This window comes from Rana temporaria, chromosome 6 (genome assembly GCF_905171775.1).
Source record: "Rana temporaria chromosome 6, aRanTem1.1, whole genome shotgun sequence".
In the NCBI taxonomy this organism is placed as follows: domain Eukaryota; kingdom Metazoa; phylum Chordata; class Amphibia; order Anura; family Ranidae; genus Rana; species Rana temporaria.
The window spans coordinates 197853156-197871475 of NC_053494.1; the positions used below are offsets into that span (position 1 = coordinate 197853156).

The following is an 18320-nucleotide window of genomic DNA, read 5'->3' on the forward strand; positions in this document are numbered from 1 at the left end:
CAGGAAAAAAATTCCTTGACCCTTTTCAAATAAGCACTGGATGAAAAACGCATAGATGTGAACGTGTATCTTCGGAAACCATGTTAAATGGACTGAGTGCATTTTTGAAAAATTTACAAAAAAATGCACAGGCGTGAACCTATACTTATGGGAGATCGGGATCATCTTCTTCAGGATCATCTGTAGGTTTTGGGCTCTGATGCCGCGTACACACAATCGGTCAAACCGATGAGAACGGTCTGATGGACCGTTTTCATCGGACTAAACCGATCGTGTGTGGGCCCCATCGGTTATTTATCCATAGGTTAAAAAAAAGCAATCTTGTTTTAAATTCAACCGATGGATACCTAACCGATAGAAGAAGAAAAAAACTATCGTTTGTAGGCACGTCCATCAGTTAAAAATCCAGGCATGCTCAGAATCAAGTCGACGCATGCTTGGAAGCATTGAACTTCGTTTTTTTCAGCACGTCGTTGTGTTTTACGTCACCGCGTTCTGACACGATCGTTTTTTTAACTGATGGTGTGTAGGCACGACTGACCATCAGTCAGTTAACCGATGAAAACGGTCCATCAGACCATTCTCATCGGATGGACCGATCGTGTGTACAGGGCTTCAGGGTTATGTTTTTTTTATTTATTTTGATCTTAGGGTTGAAATTGATGGACATATGTTTTTTTTTTTATCCTATGTCCCTATGTAACTATGATGCCTTGTACACACGACCGGTTTTCACGACGAGAAAACAGCCATTTTTTATATTGGTCGAGAAAACCGGTCGTGTGTATGCTCTCTAGCAGTTTTCTCAACGAAAAACCTGCCCGCAAAAAATTGAAACCAGCTCTCTTTTTTCTCGTCGGTCATGTGTAGGTCAGGGGGAAAAAACACGCATGCTCAGAATCAAGTATGCAGCCCAAAAGCAGCCCACAGGGTGGCGCCATTTGAAAGGAACTTCCCCTTTATAGTTCCGTCGTACGTGTTGTACGTCACCGCGCTTTGGTCGGACGTTTTTTTTTTTGCATGAACGTGTGTATGCAAGTCAGGCTGGAGAGGAATCACGTCGTGAAAAACGACGGGTTTTTGAACGTCAGAAAAAACGATGGTGTGTACGTGGCATAAGATATCTCAAATGTATGGCAACCAGGGCTTTTTTTCAGGGGGAACTTGGGGGAACTCAGTTCCATAACCTCTGCCTCAGACCCTTTGGTGCCTGCTCACCACAATCACCAAGTCTGGTTTCTGTGTTTACAAGTGACAGCTCTGCACTCTGGCCCAGATTCTCATAGAATTACGTTGCTCCAAGGCAGCGTAACGTATGTGATTTACGTTACACCGCCGCAGGTTTACAGCGTTAGTGCCTGATTCTCAGAACACTTACCTGTAAACTTGCGGCGGTGTATCGTAAAAGCGCTCGGCGCAAGCCCGCCCAATTCAAATGGGGTGGGCACCATTTAAATTAGGCGCGTTCCCGCGCCGAGCGTACTGCGCATGCTCCGTCGGGTAAATTACCCGACGTGCATTGCGCTAAATGACTTTGCACCGACGTCATTTGCTTAGACGTGAACGTAAATGGCGTCCAGCGCCATTCACGGACGTCTTACGCAAACGACGTAGATTTTTTAAATTTGGACGCGGGAACGACGGCCATACTTAACATTGGCGCCTCCATAGACCCAGGGGCAACTTTACGCGTCGCAAAGGCTACGGAAACTACGTAAATTCTCTGCGTCGAGCGCGCGTACGTTCGGGAATCGTCGTAATTTGCTAATTTACATAAGGGCCGGGGAAAACGACGTCGGTGACACCTAGCGGCGGGAAAAAAAATGCATTTAAGAACTAACAGCGTAAGAGCCTTACGCCTGTCAGATCTAATGGGTATCTATGCGTAACTGATTCCAAGAATCAGTCGCATAGATACCCGGGGCCAGATTAGGACTTACGACGGCGCAAATGGTGTTGCGCCGTCGTAACGCCTTTGAGAATCTGGGCCACAGTGTGTAACCCCCCTGAACTCTGCACTCTGTGTGTAACCCCCCTGAACTCTGCACTCTGTATGTAATGCAATCCTGGTATTTAATGCCCCTTTAAGACCCTTCTACTGTTTGTGAAATCTGAACGGGGTCGTGGTTGAGTTTCTGCACCTATTTTCTGAGAAAAAAAGCTCTGATGGCAACCTTCATCCTCTTGGAGCTAGAACAACATCTATGCACGCTGGAGGTGACAGTCCCTCCGCTCTGCAAATAAGCCATCGATCTCTATTTTTATCCATATTCAACACATTCCTCAGAATACAATCTCTTGTTTATGTTAATGGTGCCCATCCACGCTGGTAAGAGGGAGGACGCACTGAGAGACAGCTGGGTCCCCTATGCTTTCTCCCTGAATCTGTCCATGTAGTTTATGTAAATTTCACAATAAAGAAATGAAGAAAAAAAAAAAAAGAAAAACCGCCAACGAGGTTGATTTTGTGTTTTCTGAATCCAAATTGGTTGTGAAGAACAGAGGCTGACAATTTCCACCAGAGTCAAGTGTACAAGATCAAGGCAATTTAATTCCAGGAGAGCAGTGAATAGCAATGAGGAGATGTCATGTTTAAAATGAGTCTATACAAATATAAATTCATATTGTACGCCAGAAAAAGCTATTGATTCTTTTTCTGTTGACTGTGGTTTGGAGAAAAAAAAAAAATGACTAGCGTGCAATTTTCATGGACTCGCGCTCTGTTTCTTTTTACATTTAAAAATGTGACTTACAGTGTACCTGTAGTCCGGGGGAAGAATTATATGGCGTGGGAAGAAGAATGGCAAAGGTAGGCATTCCCTTTGCTTTTAAATAATAGTTACCTAGGGGTAGATCCACAAAGAAAGTACGCCGGCGTATCTAGTGATACGCCGGCGTAATTTCAAAATTCCCGCGTTGTATCTTTGTTTTGAATCCTCAAAACAAGATACAGCGGCATCTGGGTTAGATCCGACAGGCGTACGTCTTCCTACGCCTTCGGATCTTAGATGCAATTTTTCGACGTCCGCTGGGTGGCGTTCCCGGCGTAATCCACGTTGAGTATGCAAATTAGCCATTTCCGACGATCCACGAACGTACGAGCGGCCGTCGCATTCTTTTACGTCGTTTCCGTTCGGCTTTTTCCGGCGTATAGTTAAAGCTGCTATCTGGTGGCGTACTCAATGTTAAGTATGGCCGTCGTTCCCGCGTATAATTTTGAAAATTTTACGTCGTTTGCGTAAGTCGTCTGTGAATGGGGCTGGACGCCATTTACGTTCACGACGTCATTTGGAGCAATGCACCCTGGGAGTTTTGACGGACGGGGCATGCGCAGTTCGTTCGGCGCGGGGACGCGCTTCATTTAAATGAAACACGCCCCCTACTCGCCGCATTTGAATTCCGCGCCCTTACGCCGCGAGAGATACCCTACGCCGCCGTTACTTTACGGCACAAATTCTTTCAGGATTCAAAGAATAGCAAAGTAAGTTACAGCGGCGTAGCGTATCTCACATACGCTGCGCCCACGCAGATGTATGTGGACCTGTCCCTGTATGTGTAAGGAGGTTTTGAAAGGGTGATATTAACTGCTTGTCGACCACCTCCTGTAGATATACATGGGCAGAATGGCATGGCTGCGCAAAGCAACGTACCTGTTTGTTGCTTTGAATTTGCCGCTGTGCGGGCGTGCGTGTGACCGTGCCCGTGGGACCCGCGGACTCGATGTCCGCTGGTGTCCCACGATCGTGTCACAGAGCTGCAGAACGGGGAGATGCCTATGTAAACAAGGCATTTCCCTGTTCTGCCTAGTGACAGGACACTGATCTACTGCTGAGAGAGATTAATTTCCTTGTACTGCTTTACCGGCTCTGATGGTATGGGCAAGAAATGCACACAACCTGCTTGCTTAGTTACCAAGAGTGTAAGAGAGAGTGAGCAGGTCCTCTCACTATAATTTTATTAGCCACATGAAATCACAAGACATGCATTTGATTGGTTCACATTATACAGCCACACCCACTAATCCTCCCATTCACTCTCCCCTCACCCGCCCCTTTACACGCCCTCCTGTGAGCACATGTAAAATTCTTTGTTTGATACTAGAACACAGGGGTTTCTTGATCAACTTTGCAAGGGTTCTCTCCTCAAACCCATATAACAGAAAAAGTAGGAGGAGAAGTTCGTATCTAGCATAAACAGCTCTTGTTACAAGATTCAAAGGGCCAGATTCACAAAAGGGATAGGACGGCGTATCCCTGTTTCTATCATAGAATCAGTTACGCATAGATATCCCTAAGATCCGACAGGTGTAATAGTTTTACACTGTCGGATCTTAGGATGCAGTACCGCGGCCGCCGCTGGAGGGAGTTCGCGTCGTAAACCAGCGTCGGGTATGCAAATTAGCAGTTACGGCGATCCACGAAACTTTTTCCCGTCGTTACGTCGCCGCAAGTGTTAGTTTGCCGTCGCAAAGATAGGGCACCTTTTACAAAGTGTAAACTTACTACACCATGTAAAAGTATACCCGTCTTTCCCGCGTCGCTTTTGAATTTTTTTTTACATATTTTTTTTTCCGGCGCAAGTCTTTTTTTCACGTCACGATTCACAAAACGTCGGCGCGTCGTAATTTCGCGCAAAGCACGTCGGGAAATTTGCGTCGGGAGCATGCGCAGTATGTCCGGCGCGGGAGCGCACCTAATTTAAATGGTACCCGCCCCATTTGAATTGGCCAGCCTTGCGCCGGACGGATTTAGGATACACCGCCGCAAATTTCCAGGTAAGTGCTTTGTGGATCGGGCACTTAGACAGAAAATTTGCGGCGGTGTAACCTAAATCGGTTACGTTACGCTGCGCCCGGGCTACGTGAATCTGGCCCATAGTTCCTTTCAAAAAGTCACACAAGCTCCGAGTGAGGGGAAGGGGGATGGGAGAACATCTGCTCTTGGTTTCAAATAACTTTATCCTTCACTTTCAATGCTGTGTTCTTGTGACTTTTAAAACTTAATATCATATGTGACAAATCTTCATGTAAGGATAATAAGACACTTATTGTGACATATACTTTTCACACATGCATATATAAAAAGAAATATAAAAACAACAATATAGAAATAATATGAAAATATAAAAGAGATTAAACATTTTAGTGGTTCTAATAAAAAATTTGCCTAAATCAAAAATATAAATTTTACCCTAATCTACCACACTGCTCCCTGTCATCAGGAGCAGTGATCAATGTCTTGTCACTGGTAACCCCCCCCCCCCAGTTAGAATCACTCCCTAGGACACACTTGACCCCTTTCTCGCCCCCTAGTGTTAACCCCTTCCCTGCCAGTGTCATTTACCCAGTAATAAGTGCATTTTTATAGCACTGATCGCTGCATAAATGACAATGGTCCCAAAATAGCATCAAAAGTGTCCGATGTGTCCGCCACAATGTCGCAGTAATGATAAAAATCGCAGATCGCCGCAATTACTAGTAAAAAAAATAATAATAATTAAAATGCCATAAATCTATCCCCTATTTTGTAGCCGCTATAACTTTTGCGCAAACCAATCAATATACGCTTTTTGCAATTTTTTTTTTTTACCAAAAGTATGTTGAAGAATATATATATATATATATATATATATATAAGAATACATATATAAGAATATATATATTTATTATACCAAAAAGTAAAAAATATTGCTTTTTTTTTCAAAATTGTCGCTCTTTTTTTTGTTTATAGCGCCAAAAATAAAAACCACAGAGGTGATCAAATACCACCAAAAGAAATCTCTATTTGTGAGAAAAAAAGGACGTTAATTTTGTTTGGGTGCCACGTCGCACAACCGCGCAATTGTCAGTTAAAGCGGCCCAGTGCCAAATCGCAAAAAATGGCCCAGTCATTGGGCAGCCAAATTTCTTCCGGGGGTGGAGTGGTTAAAGTGTGATGCCGCGTACACACAACAGTTTTTCATGTCATGGAAAAAAACAACGTTTTTCTCGACGTGATTCTTGTCAAGCCTGCTTTGCATACACACGATCGTGAAAAAAAAATGCTCGAGCAATGCGTGGTGACGTACAACACGTACGATGGCACTATAAAGGGGATGTTCCATTCGACTGGCGCCACCCTTTGGGCTGATTATGCAAATTTCCCTTCTCATAACTTGCTTCTAAGCATGCGTGTTTTTTCCCCCAACGTTAAAGCGTACACACGACCGTTTTTCACGACGTGAAAAACGACGAGAAAAAATAAAGCAGGTTCTAAATTTTTAATGGTCATTTTTCTTGTCGAGAAAAATGCTCTGGAGTCTACACACGGCCGTTTTTCATGACGTGAAAAATGAAATATTTTTTAATGTCATTAAAAACGATCATGTGTGGGCTCCAGAGCATTCTTCATGACGTGAAAAATGGGCATTAAAAATTTAGAACATGCTCTAGAAAACGGGCGTGTGTACGCTTTAACGACGTGAAAAAAACACCTATGCTCAGAAGCAAGTTACAGTATGAGACGGGATCGCTCGTTCTGGTAAAACTAGCGTTTGTAATGGAGATAGCACATTCATCACGCTGTAACAGACTGAAAAGCACGAAGACTGAAAAGCGCAAATCGTCTTTCACCAAACTTTTACTAACACGAAATCGGCAAAAGCAGCCCCAAGGGTGGCGCTATCCGAATGGAACTTCATGCCGTCATACGTGTTGTACGTCATGCGTTTTGCTAGAGCATTTTTTTTTTCATGATCGTGTGTATGCAAGGCAGGCTTGACAAGAATCGGGTTGAAAAAAACATTGGGCTAGATTCAGATAGTCCGCCGTAACTTTGTGCGGGCGTAGCGTATCTCAGATACGCTACGCCGCCATAACTTAATGAGGCAGGGGCTGGATTCACAAAGAATCTGCTCCCTAAGTTACGGTGGCGTAGCGTAAATCTGCAGGCGTAAGCGCACCAAATTAAAATTTTGAAAAGGTGGGCATGTTTTATGTGAATAAAACATGACCCCACGTAAATTACTCCACTAACGAACGGCGCATGCGCCGTCCGTGAACGTATCCCAGTGCGCATGCTCCTAATCACGTCGCAAATAGTCAATGCTTTTGACGTGAACGTAATTTACGCAAAGCCCTATTCGCGAACGACGTCCATACTTAACATTGGATACGCCTCATATAGCAGGAGTAACCTTACACCGGAAAAAGCCGTACGTAAACGATGTAAAAAAATGCGCCGGGCGGACGTACGTTTCTGAATCGGTGTATCTAGCTCATTTGCATATTCTACACCGAAATCAACGGAAGCGCCCCTAGCGGCCAGCGTAAATATGCACCCTAAGATACGACGGCATAGGAGACTTACGCCGCTCGTATCTTAGCCTAATTTAAGCGTATCTGGTTTCCAGAATACGCTTAAATTTACGACGGCGTAGATTCAGAGTTATGACGGCGTATCTACTGATACGCCAGCGTAACTCTCTCTGAATCTAGCAAATTGTTTTTTCTAGACCATTAAAAATGGTCGTGTGTACGCGGCAACAGACGTTTTTAATGACCAATTTAAAAAAATTGTGTGTGTATGCGGCATAAGTCCACCCTAACACTAAAATCCCTGCATCTACAGTCTACAGACACCCACAATCTAAAACTAACCTACCTCTGCACCCGCCTCCACAGAGAAGCCGCATCTGACAGCTCAGCGTGGTATCCGGTCGGTCAGCTTCAAAAAAGGTATGTATAGTGATTTCTTCTTTACAGGTTAGTGTTAGATCGTGGAAGTGAAAATTCTAACAGGACATGCACTTTCTAAACAGTGTATCAAGGTGATGACAGAAGATATGCATGTAAAACTTATGTAGGGAGATTTTTTTCATCCCTGTGTATCATCTGAAGCTGTTCCCTTCACTGCGTATATGGAGGGTTTACATCCACTTTAAGTCAATGCCTGTAGAAATGTGTCTTTACCTTTGTGCAGTGGCTCCACGGTCCCCAGTTGGACATCGCACATTCTCCAAGGCAGGAAAGTGAGCAGTTTTGTCTTGTGGAAGGCGTCTCCGGGTGACTGCAATATGTGCCATTTACAAAAGCGTCTTCGGCACTGTCCGATATATTCACACACCTACAGAAAGCAGAAATGTAAAATGATTTGTTATTTGATGCCGTATAAATGAGACATTTGAGAGAATTACTTTAAAGTGGATGTAAACCCAATTCATGAAATTTGAGCTGGGCACATATATCTGCAGTATTTTGTTCTCTCTCTTTTAAGAGCTAAGCTCATTAACTGGTTACTTATGGGGGATCTAAAGCCCAGATAGGGGTTACTTAGAGGGAAAAATCATATACTGGTTCTTTGGGGGGAGGGGTTAGGATTAGGGGTTCCCCACAAGCAGCTGAAATCATCTACTGGTTCTTTAAAGGGGGTCCAGATCCAGGGTTTCTCAGAGGCTCGTGACCGGGGGGGGTCACACCATATTTTACTACACCAGGTGACAACAACCCTAGTGACGCCACTGCCCGAGTGTAAGGATGAGAGCCGGTGATCTGCCAAGCTGGTTCCGGCTATCGTGGAAGTTCCTGCGCAGACGCAATCTGATCTGCCGATATGGTTCCGGCTAACGAGAAAGTTCCTTTAAGGACTGCGCAGGCGCAAACTTGCCGACGGAAATCTCCGAACCTCGACCGGCATCAAGGGCGACGTGGATTTCGAGGAAAGTGGCCAGTCGACCTCAAGTCCTCACTTCGCTCGGCCTCCTGGCTCTTTTTTTAACATCCTCCAATCCACTGGGATATTAACCACTTAAGGACCGGACCAATATGCTGCCTAAAGACTCAAGGCGTTTTTACAGTTCGGGACTGCGTCGCTTTAACAGATAATTGCGCGGTCGTGCGACGTGGCTCCCAAACAAAATTGGCGTAATTTTTTCCCCACAAATAGAGCTTTCTTTTGGTGGTATTTGATCACCTCTGCGTTTTTAATTTTTTGCGCTATAAACAAAAATAGAGCGAAATTTTGAAAAAAAATGCAATATTTTTTACTTTTTGCTATAATAAATATCCCCCAAAAACATATATAAATTTTTTTTTCCTCAGTTTAGGCCGATACGTATTCTTCTACCTATTTTTGGTAAAAAAAAAACGCAATAATCGGTTGGTTTGCGCAAAATTTATAGCGTTTACAAAATAGGGGATAGTTTTATTGTATTTTTATTTTTTTTATTTTTTTTACTACTAATGGCGGCGATCAGCGATTTTTTTCGTGACTGTGACATTATGGCGGACACTTCGGACAATTTTGACATTTTTGGGACCATTGTCATTTTCACAGCAAAAAATGCATTTAAATTGCATTGTTTATTGTGAAAATGACAGTTGCAGTTTGGGAGTTAAACACAGGGGGCGCTGTAACATTTAGGGTTGACCTAGTGTGTGTTTACAGCTGTAGGGGGGTGTGGCTGTAGGACTGACATCATCGATCGAGTCTCCCTATAAAAGGGATCACTCGATCGATGCGCCGCCACAGTGAAGCACGGGGAAGCCGTGTTTACACACGGCTCTCCCCGTTCTTCAGCTCCGGGGAGCGATCGCGACGGAGCGGCTAGAAACGAATAGCCGCGCCGTCGTCCCAGATCGCTCCCCGCGGGAACCCGACCGCCGCATGTCGCAGGGGGGTCCCGATCGGACCCCCGACCCGCGGAAAGGCAGGGAAGTACAGGTACACCAATGTGCCTGTACGTGCCATTCTGCCGACGTATATGTACATGCGGCGGTCAGGAAGGGGTTAAAGAATGAGCATGGATGCCGGGCGAGGTTCGGAGATTTCCGTCGGCAAGTTTGCGCCTGCGCAGTCCTTGAAGGAACTTTCCCGTTAGGGGAACCTTAAGGACAAGTGACCGGCTAGGTCTAGCAGAGGGGAAAGTAGGAGGTGGCACAGAGCTCATACCGGACACACCACCTGTTTGATCCTGGTCCAGCCCTCAGAGAACATTGGGCTAAGTGTGGGGCATGTGATCGGAGCACTGCCATGTCCCGAAGCGACAGAGTCCCCGAGGCGTAGAGCTGTGAGCACTGGACACCCCCAACACCGAGGTGAGACCAACCCACACAGCTGAACTCCCTGAGTGATGCGCCCGATCTGTGTCTAAAGCAGTGTTTCTCAATTCCAGTCCTCAGGCCCCCCCAACAGGTCAGGTTTTCAGGATTTCCATTATTTTGCACAGGTGATTTGATCAGTTTCACTGCCTTAGTAATCACCACAGCCTTTTCATCTGAGGGAAATCCTGAAAACCTGACCTGTTGGGGGGGCCTGAGGACTGGAATTGAGAAACACTGGTCTAAAGACTGCACCTCACACTCTCCCTCTACTGGATCCCTGTGTGATCTTGTTCGCTCTCTCTCACTCCCCACCTCTAAAGAGGTGGAGCTCTAGTGGGAAAAGGTGGAGCCTAAATAGGTAGGGGTGGAGTTTACAGATAAAGAGGTGGGACTTAAACAGGAAGGGGAAGGACAAATTTAGATGGGGCGCCCGATATTAGTTATGCCTAGGGCAGCACAAAACCAAAATACACCACTGCCTATAGGTGAAAGTGGAAGTGAAGCAGAGAAAGATCAGGTCCCCTCCACTACTAGACAGACTGTACTTATCTCAGGACAGGATGGAAAGAAATAGAAATCCTTTGGCAGGTAATAACGCTCTCATATGTAGTTCTTCTGTATATTTAACCGTTTGCCTGGAATACTGTAACTGAAAAAGCCTGCTGGTCTTTATTTTATTCAGTCTGTGCAAACCCAAAACTACATTTTTTTGGAAATGCTTAGGGACAATTATTTTTACTATGAAAATGACAATCCTTCATATTGAATTTCCATCATCCACTGTCCGTCAGGCTCGCTGTCTAACAGCGTTCTCCTCTTTTATGTCCTCGATATGAATAAAACAGAACTCATCTGCTCAATCTACCTCCCTGTCTGAGATAACCATCCATGTCAATAATAGCCTAATACCTCTCATCCCCACGCATGACTGGCAGGAATATTTGATATTGCTCCCCTATTTAAAGTGTAAATGTAGCCAAAACCTCTTTTATTATTTTAGTTTTGGATGTTTTTACCCTTCTAGATTATAGGCAGGAGCATGTGGCCAATGAGGCAAATTGAGTCGGTGGCCTCATGCAACACTAGGGCCAGAATGTCCATGCTGAACACTTTGTCCAAACTGCAGCTTGGTAACATTGTCCAGAGTCACTGAACTGGTTGCTAGGATGCTGGCAGCAGGCGTCACTTTGTGGAGGGCAGCACTATAGACAGTTAGCCAGATTCACGTAACTTTATGCCGGCGTAGCGCATCCCATTTGCACTACGCCGACGTAACATAGTGAGGCAAGTACTGTATTCACAAAGCACTTGCCTCCTAAGTTACGTCGGCGTAGTGCAAATGGCCCGGCGTAATCCCCGCCTAATTCAAATTAGGCAGGTAGTGGGCGTGCTACATGTAAAGTAGCCGTGACCCCATGTAAATGAGGGCCGCATGCTCAGAATCACGTCAGAAATACTCAATGTATTCGACGTGAACGTCACCTACGCCCAGCCCCATTCACGTACGCTTACGCAAACGACGTAAAATACGACTGTTCCGTCGTCCATACCTTGCATGGGCTGCGCCATCTTTTTGGTGGTTTATCTTTACGCCGGAAAAACGCCTTACGTAAACAGCGTATCGGGCGCAAGTACGTTCGTGAATAGGAAAATCTTGCTCATTTACATATTCTCTGCGTAAATCGACATACACGCCCCTAGCGGCCAGCGTAAATATGCAGCTAAGATACGACGGCGTAGGAGACTTACGCCGGTCGTATCTTAGCAAGATTTAAGCGTATCTCAGTTTGAGAATACGCTTAAAGATACAACGGCGCAGATTCGGACTTACGACGGCGTATCTAGTGATACGCCATCGTAAGTGTTTCTGAATCTAGCTAAGTGTGTTTATATCAGACAGTGGGTTGCAAGGCATAGCGAGTGTAATGCAAGGTAGATTCATGGATGCCAGATACTTCTTGAATGCAAAGAGATTTATTTTCTCTTGAACAGAACAGTGGAAGAGAGGGTTTAGCCTGGTAGCAATCAATGATGCTGTTCTAGAAACCAGTGGTGCACGGGGGTTGATTTACTAAAACTGGAGAGTGTGAAAATCTGGTGCAGCTCTACACAGAAACTAATCAGCTTCCAGGTTTTTTAATCATCAGATGTTTTTTTACCCTAATGCAAAAGATGCATTAACCACTTAACCCCCGGGACCATATTGCTGGTCAAAGACCAGAGCACTTTTTGCGATTCGGCACTGCATCGCTTTAACTGACAATTGCGCAGTCGTGCGACGTGGCTCCCAAACAAAATTGGAGTCCTTTTTTCCTCACAAATAGAGCTTTCTTTTGGTGGTATTTGATCACCTCTGCGGTTTTTAGTTTTTGCGCTATCAACAAAAATAGAGCGACAATTTTGAAAAAAAATTGAATATTTTTAACTTTTTGCTATAATAAATATCCCCCAAAAATATATTAAAAAATCATTTTTTTTCCTCAGTTTAGGCCGATACATATTCTTCTACATATTTTTCGTAAAAAAATTGCAATAGGCGTTCATTGATTGGTTTGCGCAAAAGTTATAGCGTTTACAAAATAGGGGGTATTTTTATGGCATTTTTATTAATATTTTTTTTACTAGTAATGGCGGCGATCAGTGTTTTTTTTTCGGTACTGCGACATTATGGCGGACACTTCGGAAACTTTTGACACATTTTTGGGACCATTGGCATTTTTATAGCGATCAGTGCTATAAAAATGCATAGGATTACTATAAAAATGCCACTGGCAGTGAAGGGGTTAACACTAGGGGGCGGGAAAGGGGTTAAGTATGTTCCCTGGGTGTGTTCTAACTTTAGGGGGGGTGGCCTCACTAGGGGAAATCACTGATCTTCTGTTCATACATTGTATGAACAGAGGATCAGAAATTTCCCCCCCTGACAGGACCGGGAGCTGTCCCTGCTCTGTAGCGATCGCGCCCGCCGGGCACGCGCACGGGACTCGGGGGCGAGCGGGGGGCGCGTGCGCCCCTAGTGGCCTGCGAGAGAACGACGTAGAGCTACGGGCTCTCGCGCAGGGCCGACCTGCCGCCGTAGAGCGACAGCGGCAGGTCGGCAAGTACCGTATTTATCGGCGTATACCGCACACTTTTTTGCCCTGAAAATCAGGGCAAAATCGTGGGTGCGCAATATACGCCGATACCCGCTTTCCCGCGCCGAGTTTGAATACTGAGCCGACATATACCGAGCGCAGTACACTCGTGTATAGTCGGGCAGTCTCGGCTCCTCTCGTGCTGACGTCCTGGACGTACAGGACGTCAGCGCGAGAGTAGCCGAGCCTGCCCGACTATACACGAGTGTACTGCGCTCTGTATATGTTGGCGCGAGGACGCCGCAGAAGGACGCCGGACCCGACGAAGAGGACATCCGAAGCCGCAGACAGACGCCGGACCCGACGAGACCGCCGATGGACGCCGCGCAAGACACCAAAACTGTAAGTACAAAAAATCTTTTTTCCACAGGAATTTCGGGCAACTTTAGGGGTGCGCGCTATACGCGGGAGCGCGCTATACCCCAATAAATACGGTAGTTAAGGTGAAAAAACAGGAGTGTTTACAACACCTTCAAGTTAGAAGCTGACCATGCGCAGCTGCACCGGATTTTGCACTCTCCAGGTTTAGTAAATCAACCCCCCCAGTCATTGGTTGCTAGGATGCTGGCCATCAGGCCACGGCATCAGTGCCCTAGCAACCAAAGAATGGGGGAACAAAAATGGGATAACATCTGAAGTGTCCATAGGGCACAGTAGAGTTCATAATGGCTTTTTCATTTTCTGGGGTGGGGTGGGGGATCAGCAAAAACAGCAACCTAGGCAAGCCCCTGATCAGGCTCATACATGTGGGTGTCTTATTTCCTCCTGCCATTGTTGTATATGTACTGAAATGTATATATTCCTCTTCTGAGATGTTTTTATATACTTATATTACCTGTATGACCCTTGTTTGGGACACTGCACCCAGGGCAGCCATCACAAATTTTGGGGCCCCTTACACAGCTTTAGGCAGGGCCCCCCTGGAGCAAAAAAAAAAGCGACGAAAAAAAAGTGTAATCTCTTCTCTCCTTTCTACTGGCACGAGATGATGCGCGTCAGTAGAGGGGGGGGGGGGGTGTTCCATCGGGCACCTTACAGGTGTAATGCAAAAAAACGGGTGGGGGTGAGTCGGGCCCCTGGGGGGACCTTTGGGCCCCCTACAGGTGTAATGCCTGTACCCCCCTGATGGCGGCCCTGACTGCATCATGGAAAATTACAGTATGGCATGAGAACTATCCGTAGAAAATTCCATATATTAGGATATTTTTTTTATTCTGAAACAAGGAACAGTAAGATATCCACTCATTAGCGCCCATTTACACCATCACATTACAAAACTCATGTGTGTTTTCTTCAGAGTTCATACTGTATTTTTGGTGGGTTTTTAATGCGTTGCACTAAAAAGTAGCGCAATACAAAATATGCGAACGGGCATATCTATACTGTCAGATATATTAGGATCTTATTTGAAGATCTTCTGAAGTGGATCATAAATAGTAAAGGTTCCTTAAACATTGTAATTAACCACTTGCCGCCCGCCAATGACAAATTGACGTCGGCAAAGTGGTTGTAGAATCCTGACCGGACGTCATATGACGTCCTCAGGATTCTGAGCCACTGCGCGCCCTTGGGGGCGTGCATTGCGGCGATTGTTGTTGCAGGGTGTCAGTCTGACACCCCGCAACACCGATCAAGATAAAGAGTCTCTCACGGAGACTCTTTACCACGTGATCAGCCGTGTCCAATCACGGCTGATCACGATGTAAACAGGAAAAGCCGGTAATCGGCTTTTCCTCACTCGCGTCTGTCAGACGCGAGTAGAGGAGAGCCGATCGGCTGCTCCTGTGACAGGGGGGGTTTGAGCTGATCGATTATCAGCACAGCCCCCCGGAGGATGCCCACTGGACCACCAGGGATGCCCACTGGACCACCAGGGATGCCCACTAGACCACCAGGGATTAAAAAAAAAAAAGGTATGCCACCCTAGACCACCAGGGATGAGGACACAAAAAATGGATGCCAATCAGTGCCGCAAAGGATGCCAATCAGTTCCCACAATGGGCATCACTGATTGGCAGGCATTGTTTGGCACTGATTGGCATCCATTAGTACAACACATACGATAGTGCCCATCTATGCCCATCTCTGCCACCTATCAGTGCCCATCCATGCCGCCTATCAGTGCCCATCCATGCCGCCTATCAGTGCCCATCCGTGCCGCCTATCCGTGCCCATCCATGCCGCCTGTCCGTGCCCAGCCGTGCCACCTATCTGTGCCCATCTGTGCCACCTATCCGTGCCCATCCATGCCGTCTATCCGTGCCGCCTATCAGTGCCCATCCGTGCCGCCCATCAGTGCCGCATATTAGTGCCCATCAATGCCACCACATCAGTGCCACCTCATCGGTGGTGGCACTGATGTGGTGGCCCATCAGTGCCGCCTTTTCAGTGCCCGTCAGTGCAGTACCATCAGTGCCCATCAGTGAAGGAGAAAACTTACTTATTTACAATGTTTTATAACAGAAACAAAAAAAAAAGTTTTTTTTCTAAATTTTTGGTCATTTTTTTTTTTTTTTGCAGAAAATAAATATCCCAGAGGTGATCTAATACAGCCCTCAAAATTTCCACTCGCCTGCTAGCATTTGGCGAGTGGATTTAAGCTGGGGGCGAGTGATGACAGGGCTGCATGACCAATCTCCCTCCAATCTGTGCCTACACTTAGAGTCCCGATGAGATTGGCGGCCGAAGAGGAAAGGTGCATGCTCGGGAAATGTAGCTGGAGAGCAGAAAGTAATGAGTGAGGTGGAGGATTGCAAAAATTACCACTCCGGTGCAGCGCTCACTGAAAGTTGCCCTGACATGAGAGCGGCAGCCTTCTAGTTTGTGCCGTTTTCTTCTCCTTGTGCTCTATGTAAGTGTCCAACAGTTCAGCCTGAGCACTGTGAACAGACTGGTCTCAATGTGTGCTGTGCGCTGTCAGTGTGCGCTGTGCTATGGTGTCAATGGCTGTGCAGTTGTGTGGATCTCAGCGCTGGATTGTACTTCCTTCCGCTGTGCTGCAGCTCCTCTCCTCTCTGCCAGCCTGAATAAAAGGGGGAAGTGGGGACATGCAAGCGTGGAGCCGCACACACAGGCTCCTGATGATGAGATGAATGGGAGAGAGAGAGAGGATGGATGGATGGGAGTTGCAGAGGAGACAGCAAGAGAATGGGGAAGATACCCAGTTCTAGTGCCCTGTCCCTCTGGTCTGCCCCCAGTGCCCTGTCCCTCTGGTTTGCCCCCCCAGTGCCCTGTCCCTCTGGTCTGCCCCCAGTGCCCTGTCCCTCTGGTTTGCCCCCAGTGCCCTGTCCCTCTGGTTTGCCCCCAGTGCCCTGTCCCTCTGGTTTGCCCCCAGTGCCCTGTCCCTCTGGTCTGCCCCCAGTGCCCTGTCCCATTTTGTTAAAGTTGTTGTTGGTAATATTTAATTTTGTAACTTGATTCTGCATAAAACATTGTCATTCCATGAGATAATCTACGAGGGCGTGTTTACGGGTGCAATTAGGCGCAGGGCAGTGTATGAATTAGGTGGGGCAACTGGTGGTGAGTAACTCTTGAGGCCTGGCTAGTAGCTCAGGACTTGAAATTGTGAGCCCTGATCTAATACCACCAAAAGAAAGCTCTATTTGTGGGAACAAAATGATAAAAATTTCTTTTGGGTACAGTATAGCATAACCGCGCAATTGTCATTCAAAGTGCAACAGCGCTAAAAGCTAAAAATTGGTCTGGGCGGGAAGGTGTATAAGTGCCCTGTATGGAAGGGGTTAAATGATTCAAGTCTGTAATCTTGAGGTTGGGAGCAATTATATTACTGGGAGATAAAAGGTTCCTGTACACCTGCAGTCCATTGGAATGATAAATGATGGTGTGCAGACTACACAACCAAAACACCACGTCATACCCGTACCATGGAATGACAAACGCGCCGTTAATGCGTCAATGTTTTATTTGATAAAATGCCCTTTTGCTCTATTGCCTACATTAACATCACATGCATTTTCTCAGTTCATATATCATGTCCATGCTAAAAGCCAGATGTATTGATGTCAGCGGACAGCAGACAAATTTCCCATGTAAATAGAAGGTGGCGATATATAATGCACAATATCTCTTAACCCGGGCGACATTGAATGTTAACTAGGTTTGTACCTCAATTTCCAACCTTGCAGCTGTCTGTCAGTAATGTTACCAAAACACGGACACCTTGGAATCATTTTTGTGTTTTAGGACGCGGCTCTTAATACATCACGCTCACTGTACCGTGAAAAAAAAATGCTCATGGATTTCCATATAAATAAGATTCCTTCTTTTAATATATTAAAAATCAGCTGATGTTGTTCTGGCGTGGAGGCATTTACTACGTCATTCAAAACACAATCAGTCACCTGGCTTCACAAGGGAAAGTAGAGAGCTTTGTCGTTTTTTTTAAAGTTAAATTTTATAATTTTATATGGAGATAGATAGAGTGCCTTGAAAAAGTATTCATACCCCTTGAAATGTTCCACATTTTGTCTCGTTACAACCAAAAACGTAAATGTATTTTATTGGGATTTTATGTGATAGACCAATATACAAAGTGGCACATAATTGTGAAGTGGAAGGAAAATTATAAATGGTTCTAATTTTTTTTTTACAAATAAATATGTGAAAATGTGTCAATACTTTGTAGAACCTTCTTTTCACTGCAATTCCAGCTGCAAGTCTTTTGGGGGATGTCTCTACCAGCTTTGCACATCTAGAGAGGGACATTTTTGCCCATTCTTCTTTGCAAAATAGCTCAAGCTCTGTCAGATTGGATGGAGAGCGTCTGTGAACAGCAATTTTCAAGTCTTGTCACAGATTCTCAATTGGATTTAGGTCTGGACTTTGACTGGGCCATTCTAAGGCCTCGTACACACGGCCGAGGAACTCGACGTGCCAAACACGTCGAGTTCCTCGGCCAGTTCAGCCCTGAAGCCGCCGAGGACCTCGGCGGGCCGAGAGCTCCCATAGAACAACGAGGAAATAGAGAACATGTTCTCTATTTCCTCGCCGAGGTCCTCGTCGGCTTCCTCGGCCGAAAGTGTACACACGACCAGTTTCCTCGGCAGAATTCAGCCAGAAACTCGGTCGGAAGCTGAATTCTGCCGAGG

At 45.9% G+C, this 18320-nt stretch overlaps 1 protein-coding gene across 1 annotated transcript in view; it reads right to left on the reverse strand.

The window, feature by feature from the left end:
• The window catches only part of THSD7B (thrombospondin type 1 domain containing 7B), a 714750-nt gene that overhangs the window by 117803 nt on the left and 578627 nt on the right, over nucleotides 1-18320 (reverse strand). The window contains 1 exon segment of the mRNA XM_040358054.1: nucleotides 7949-8102. Coding sequence (XP_040213988.1) covers nucleotides 7949-8102 — 154 coding nt within the window.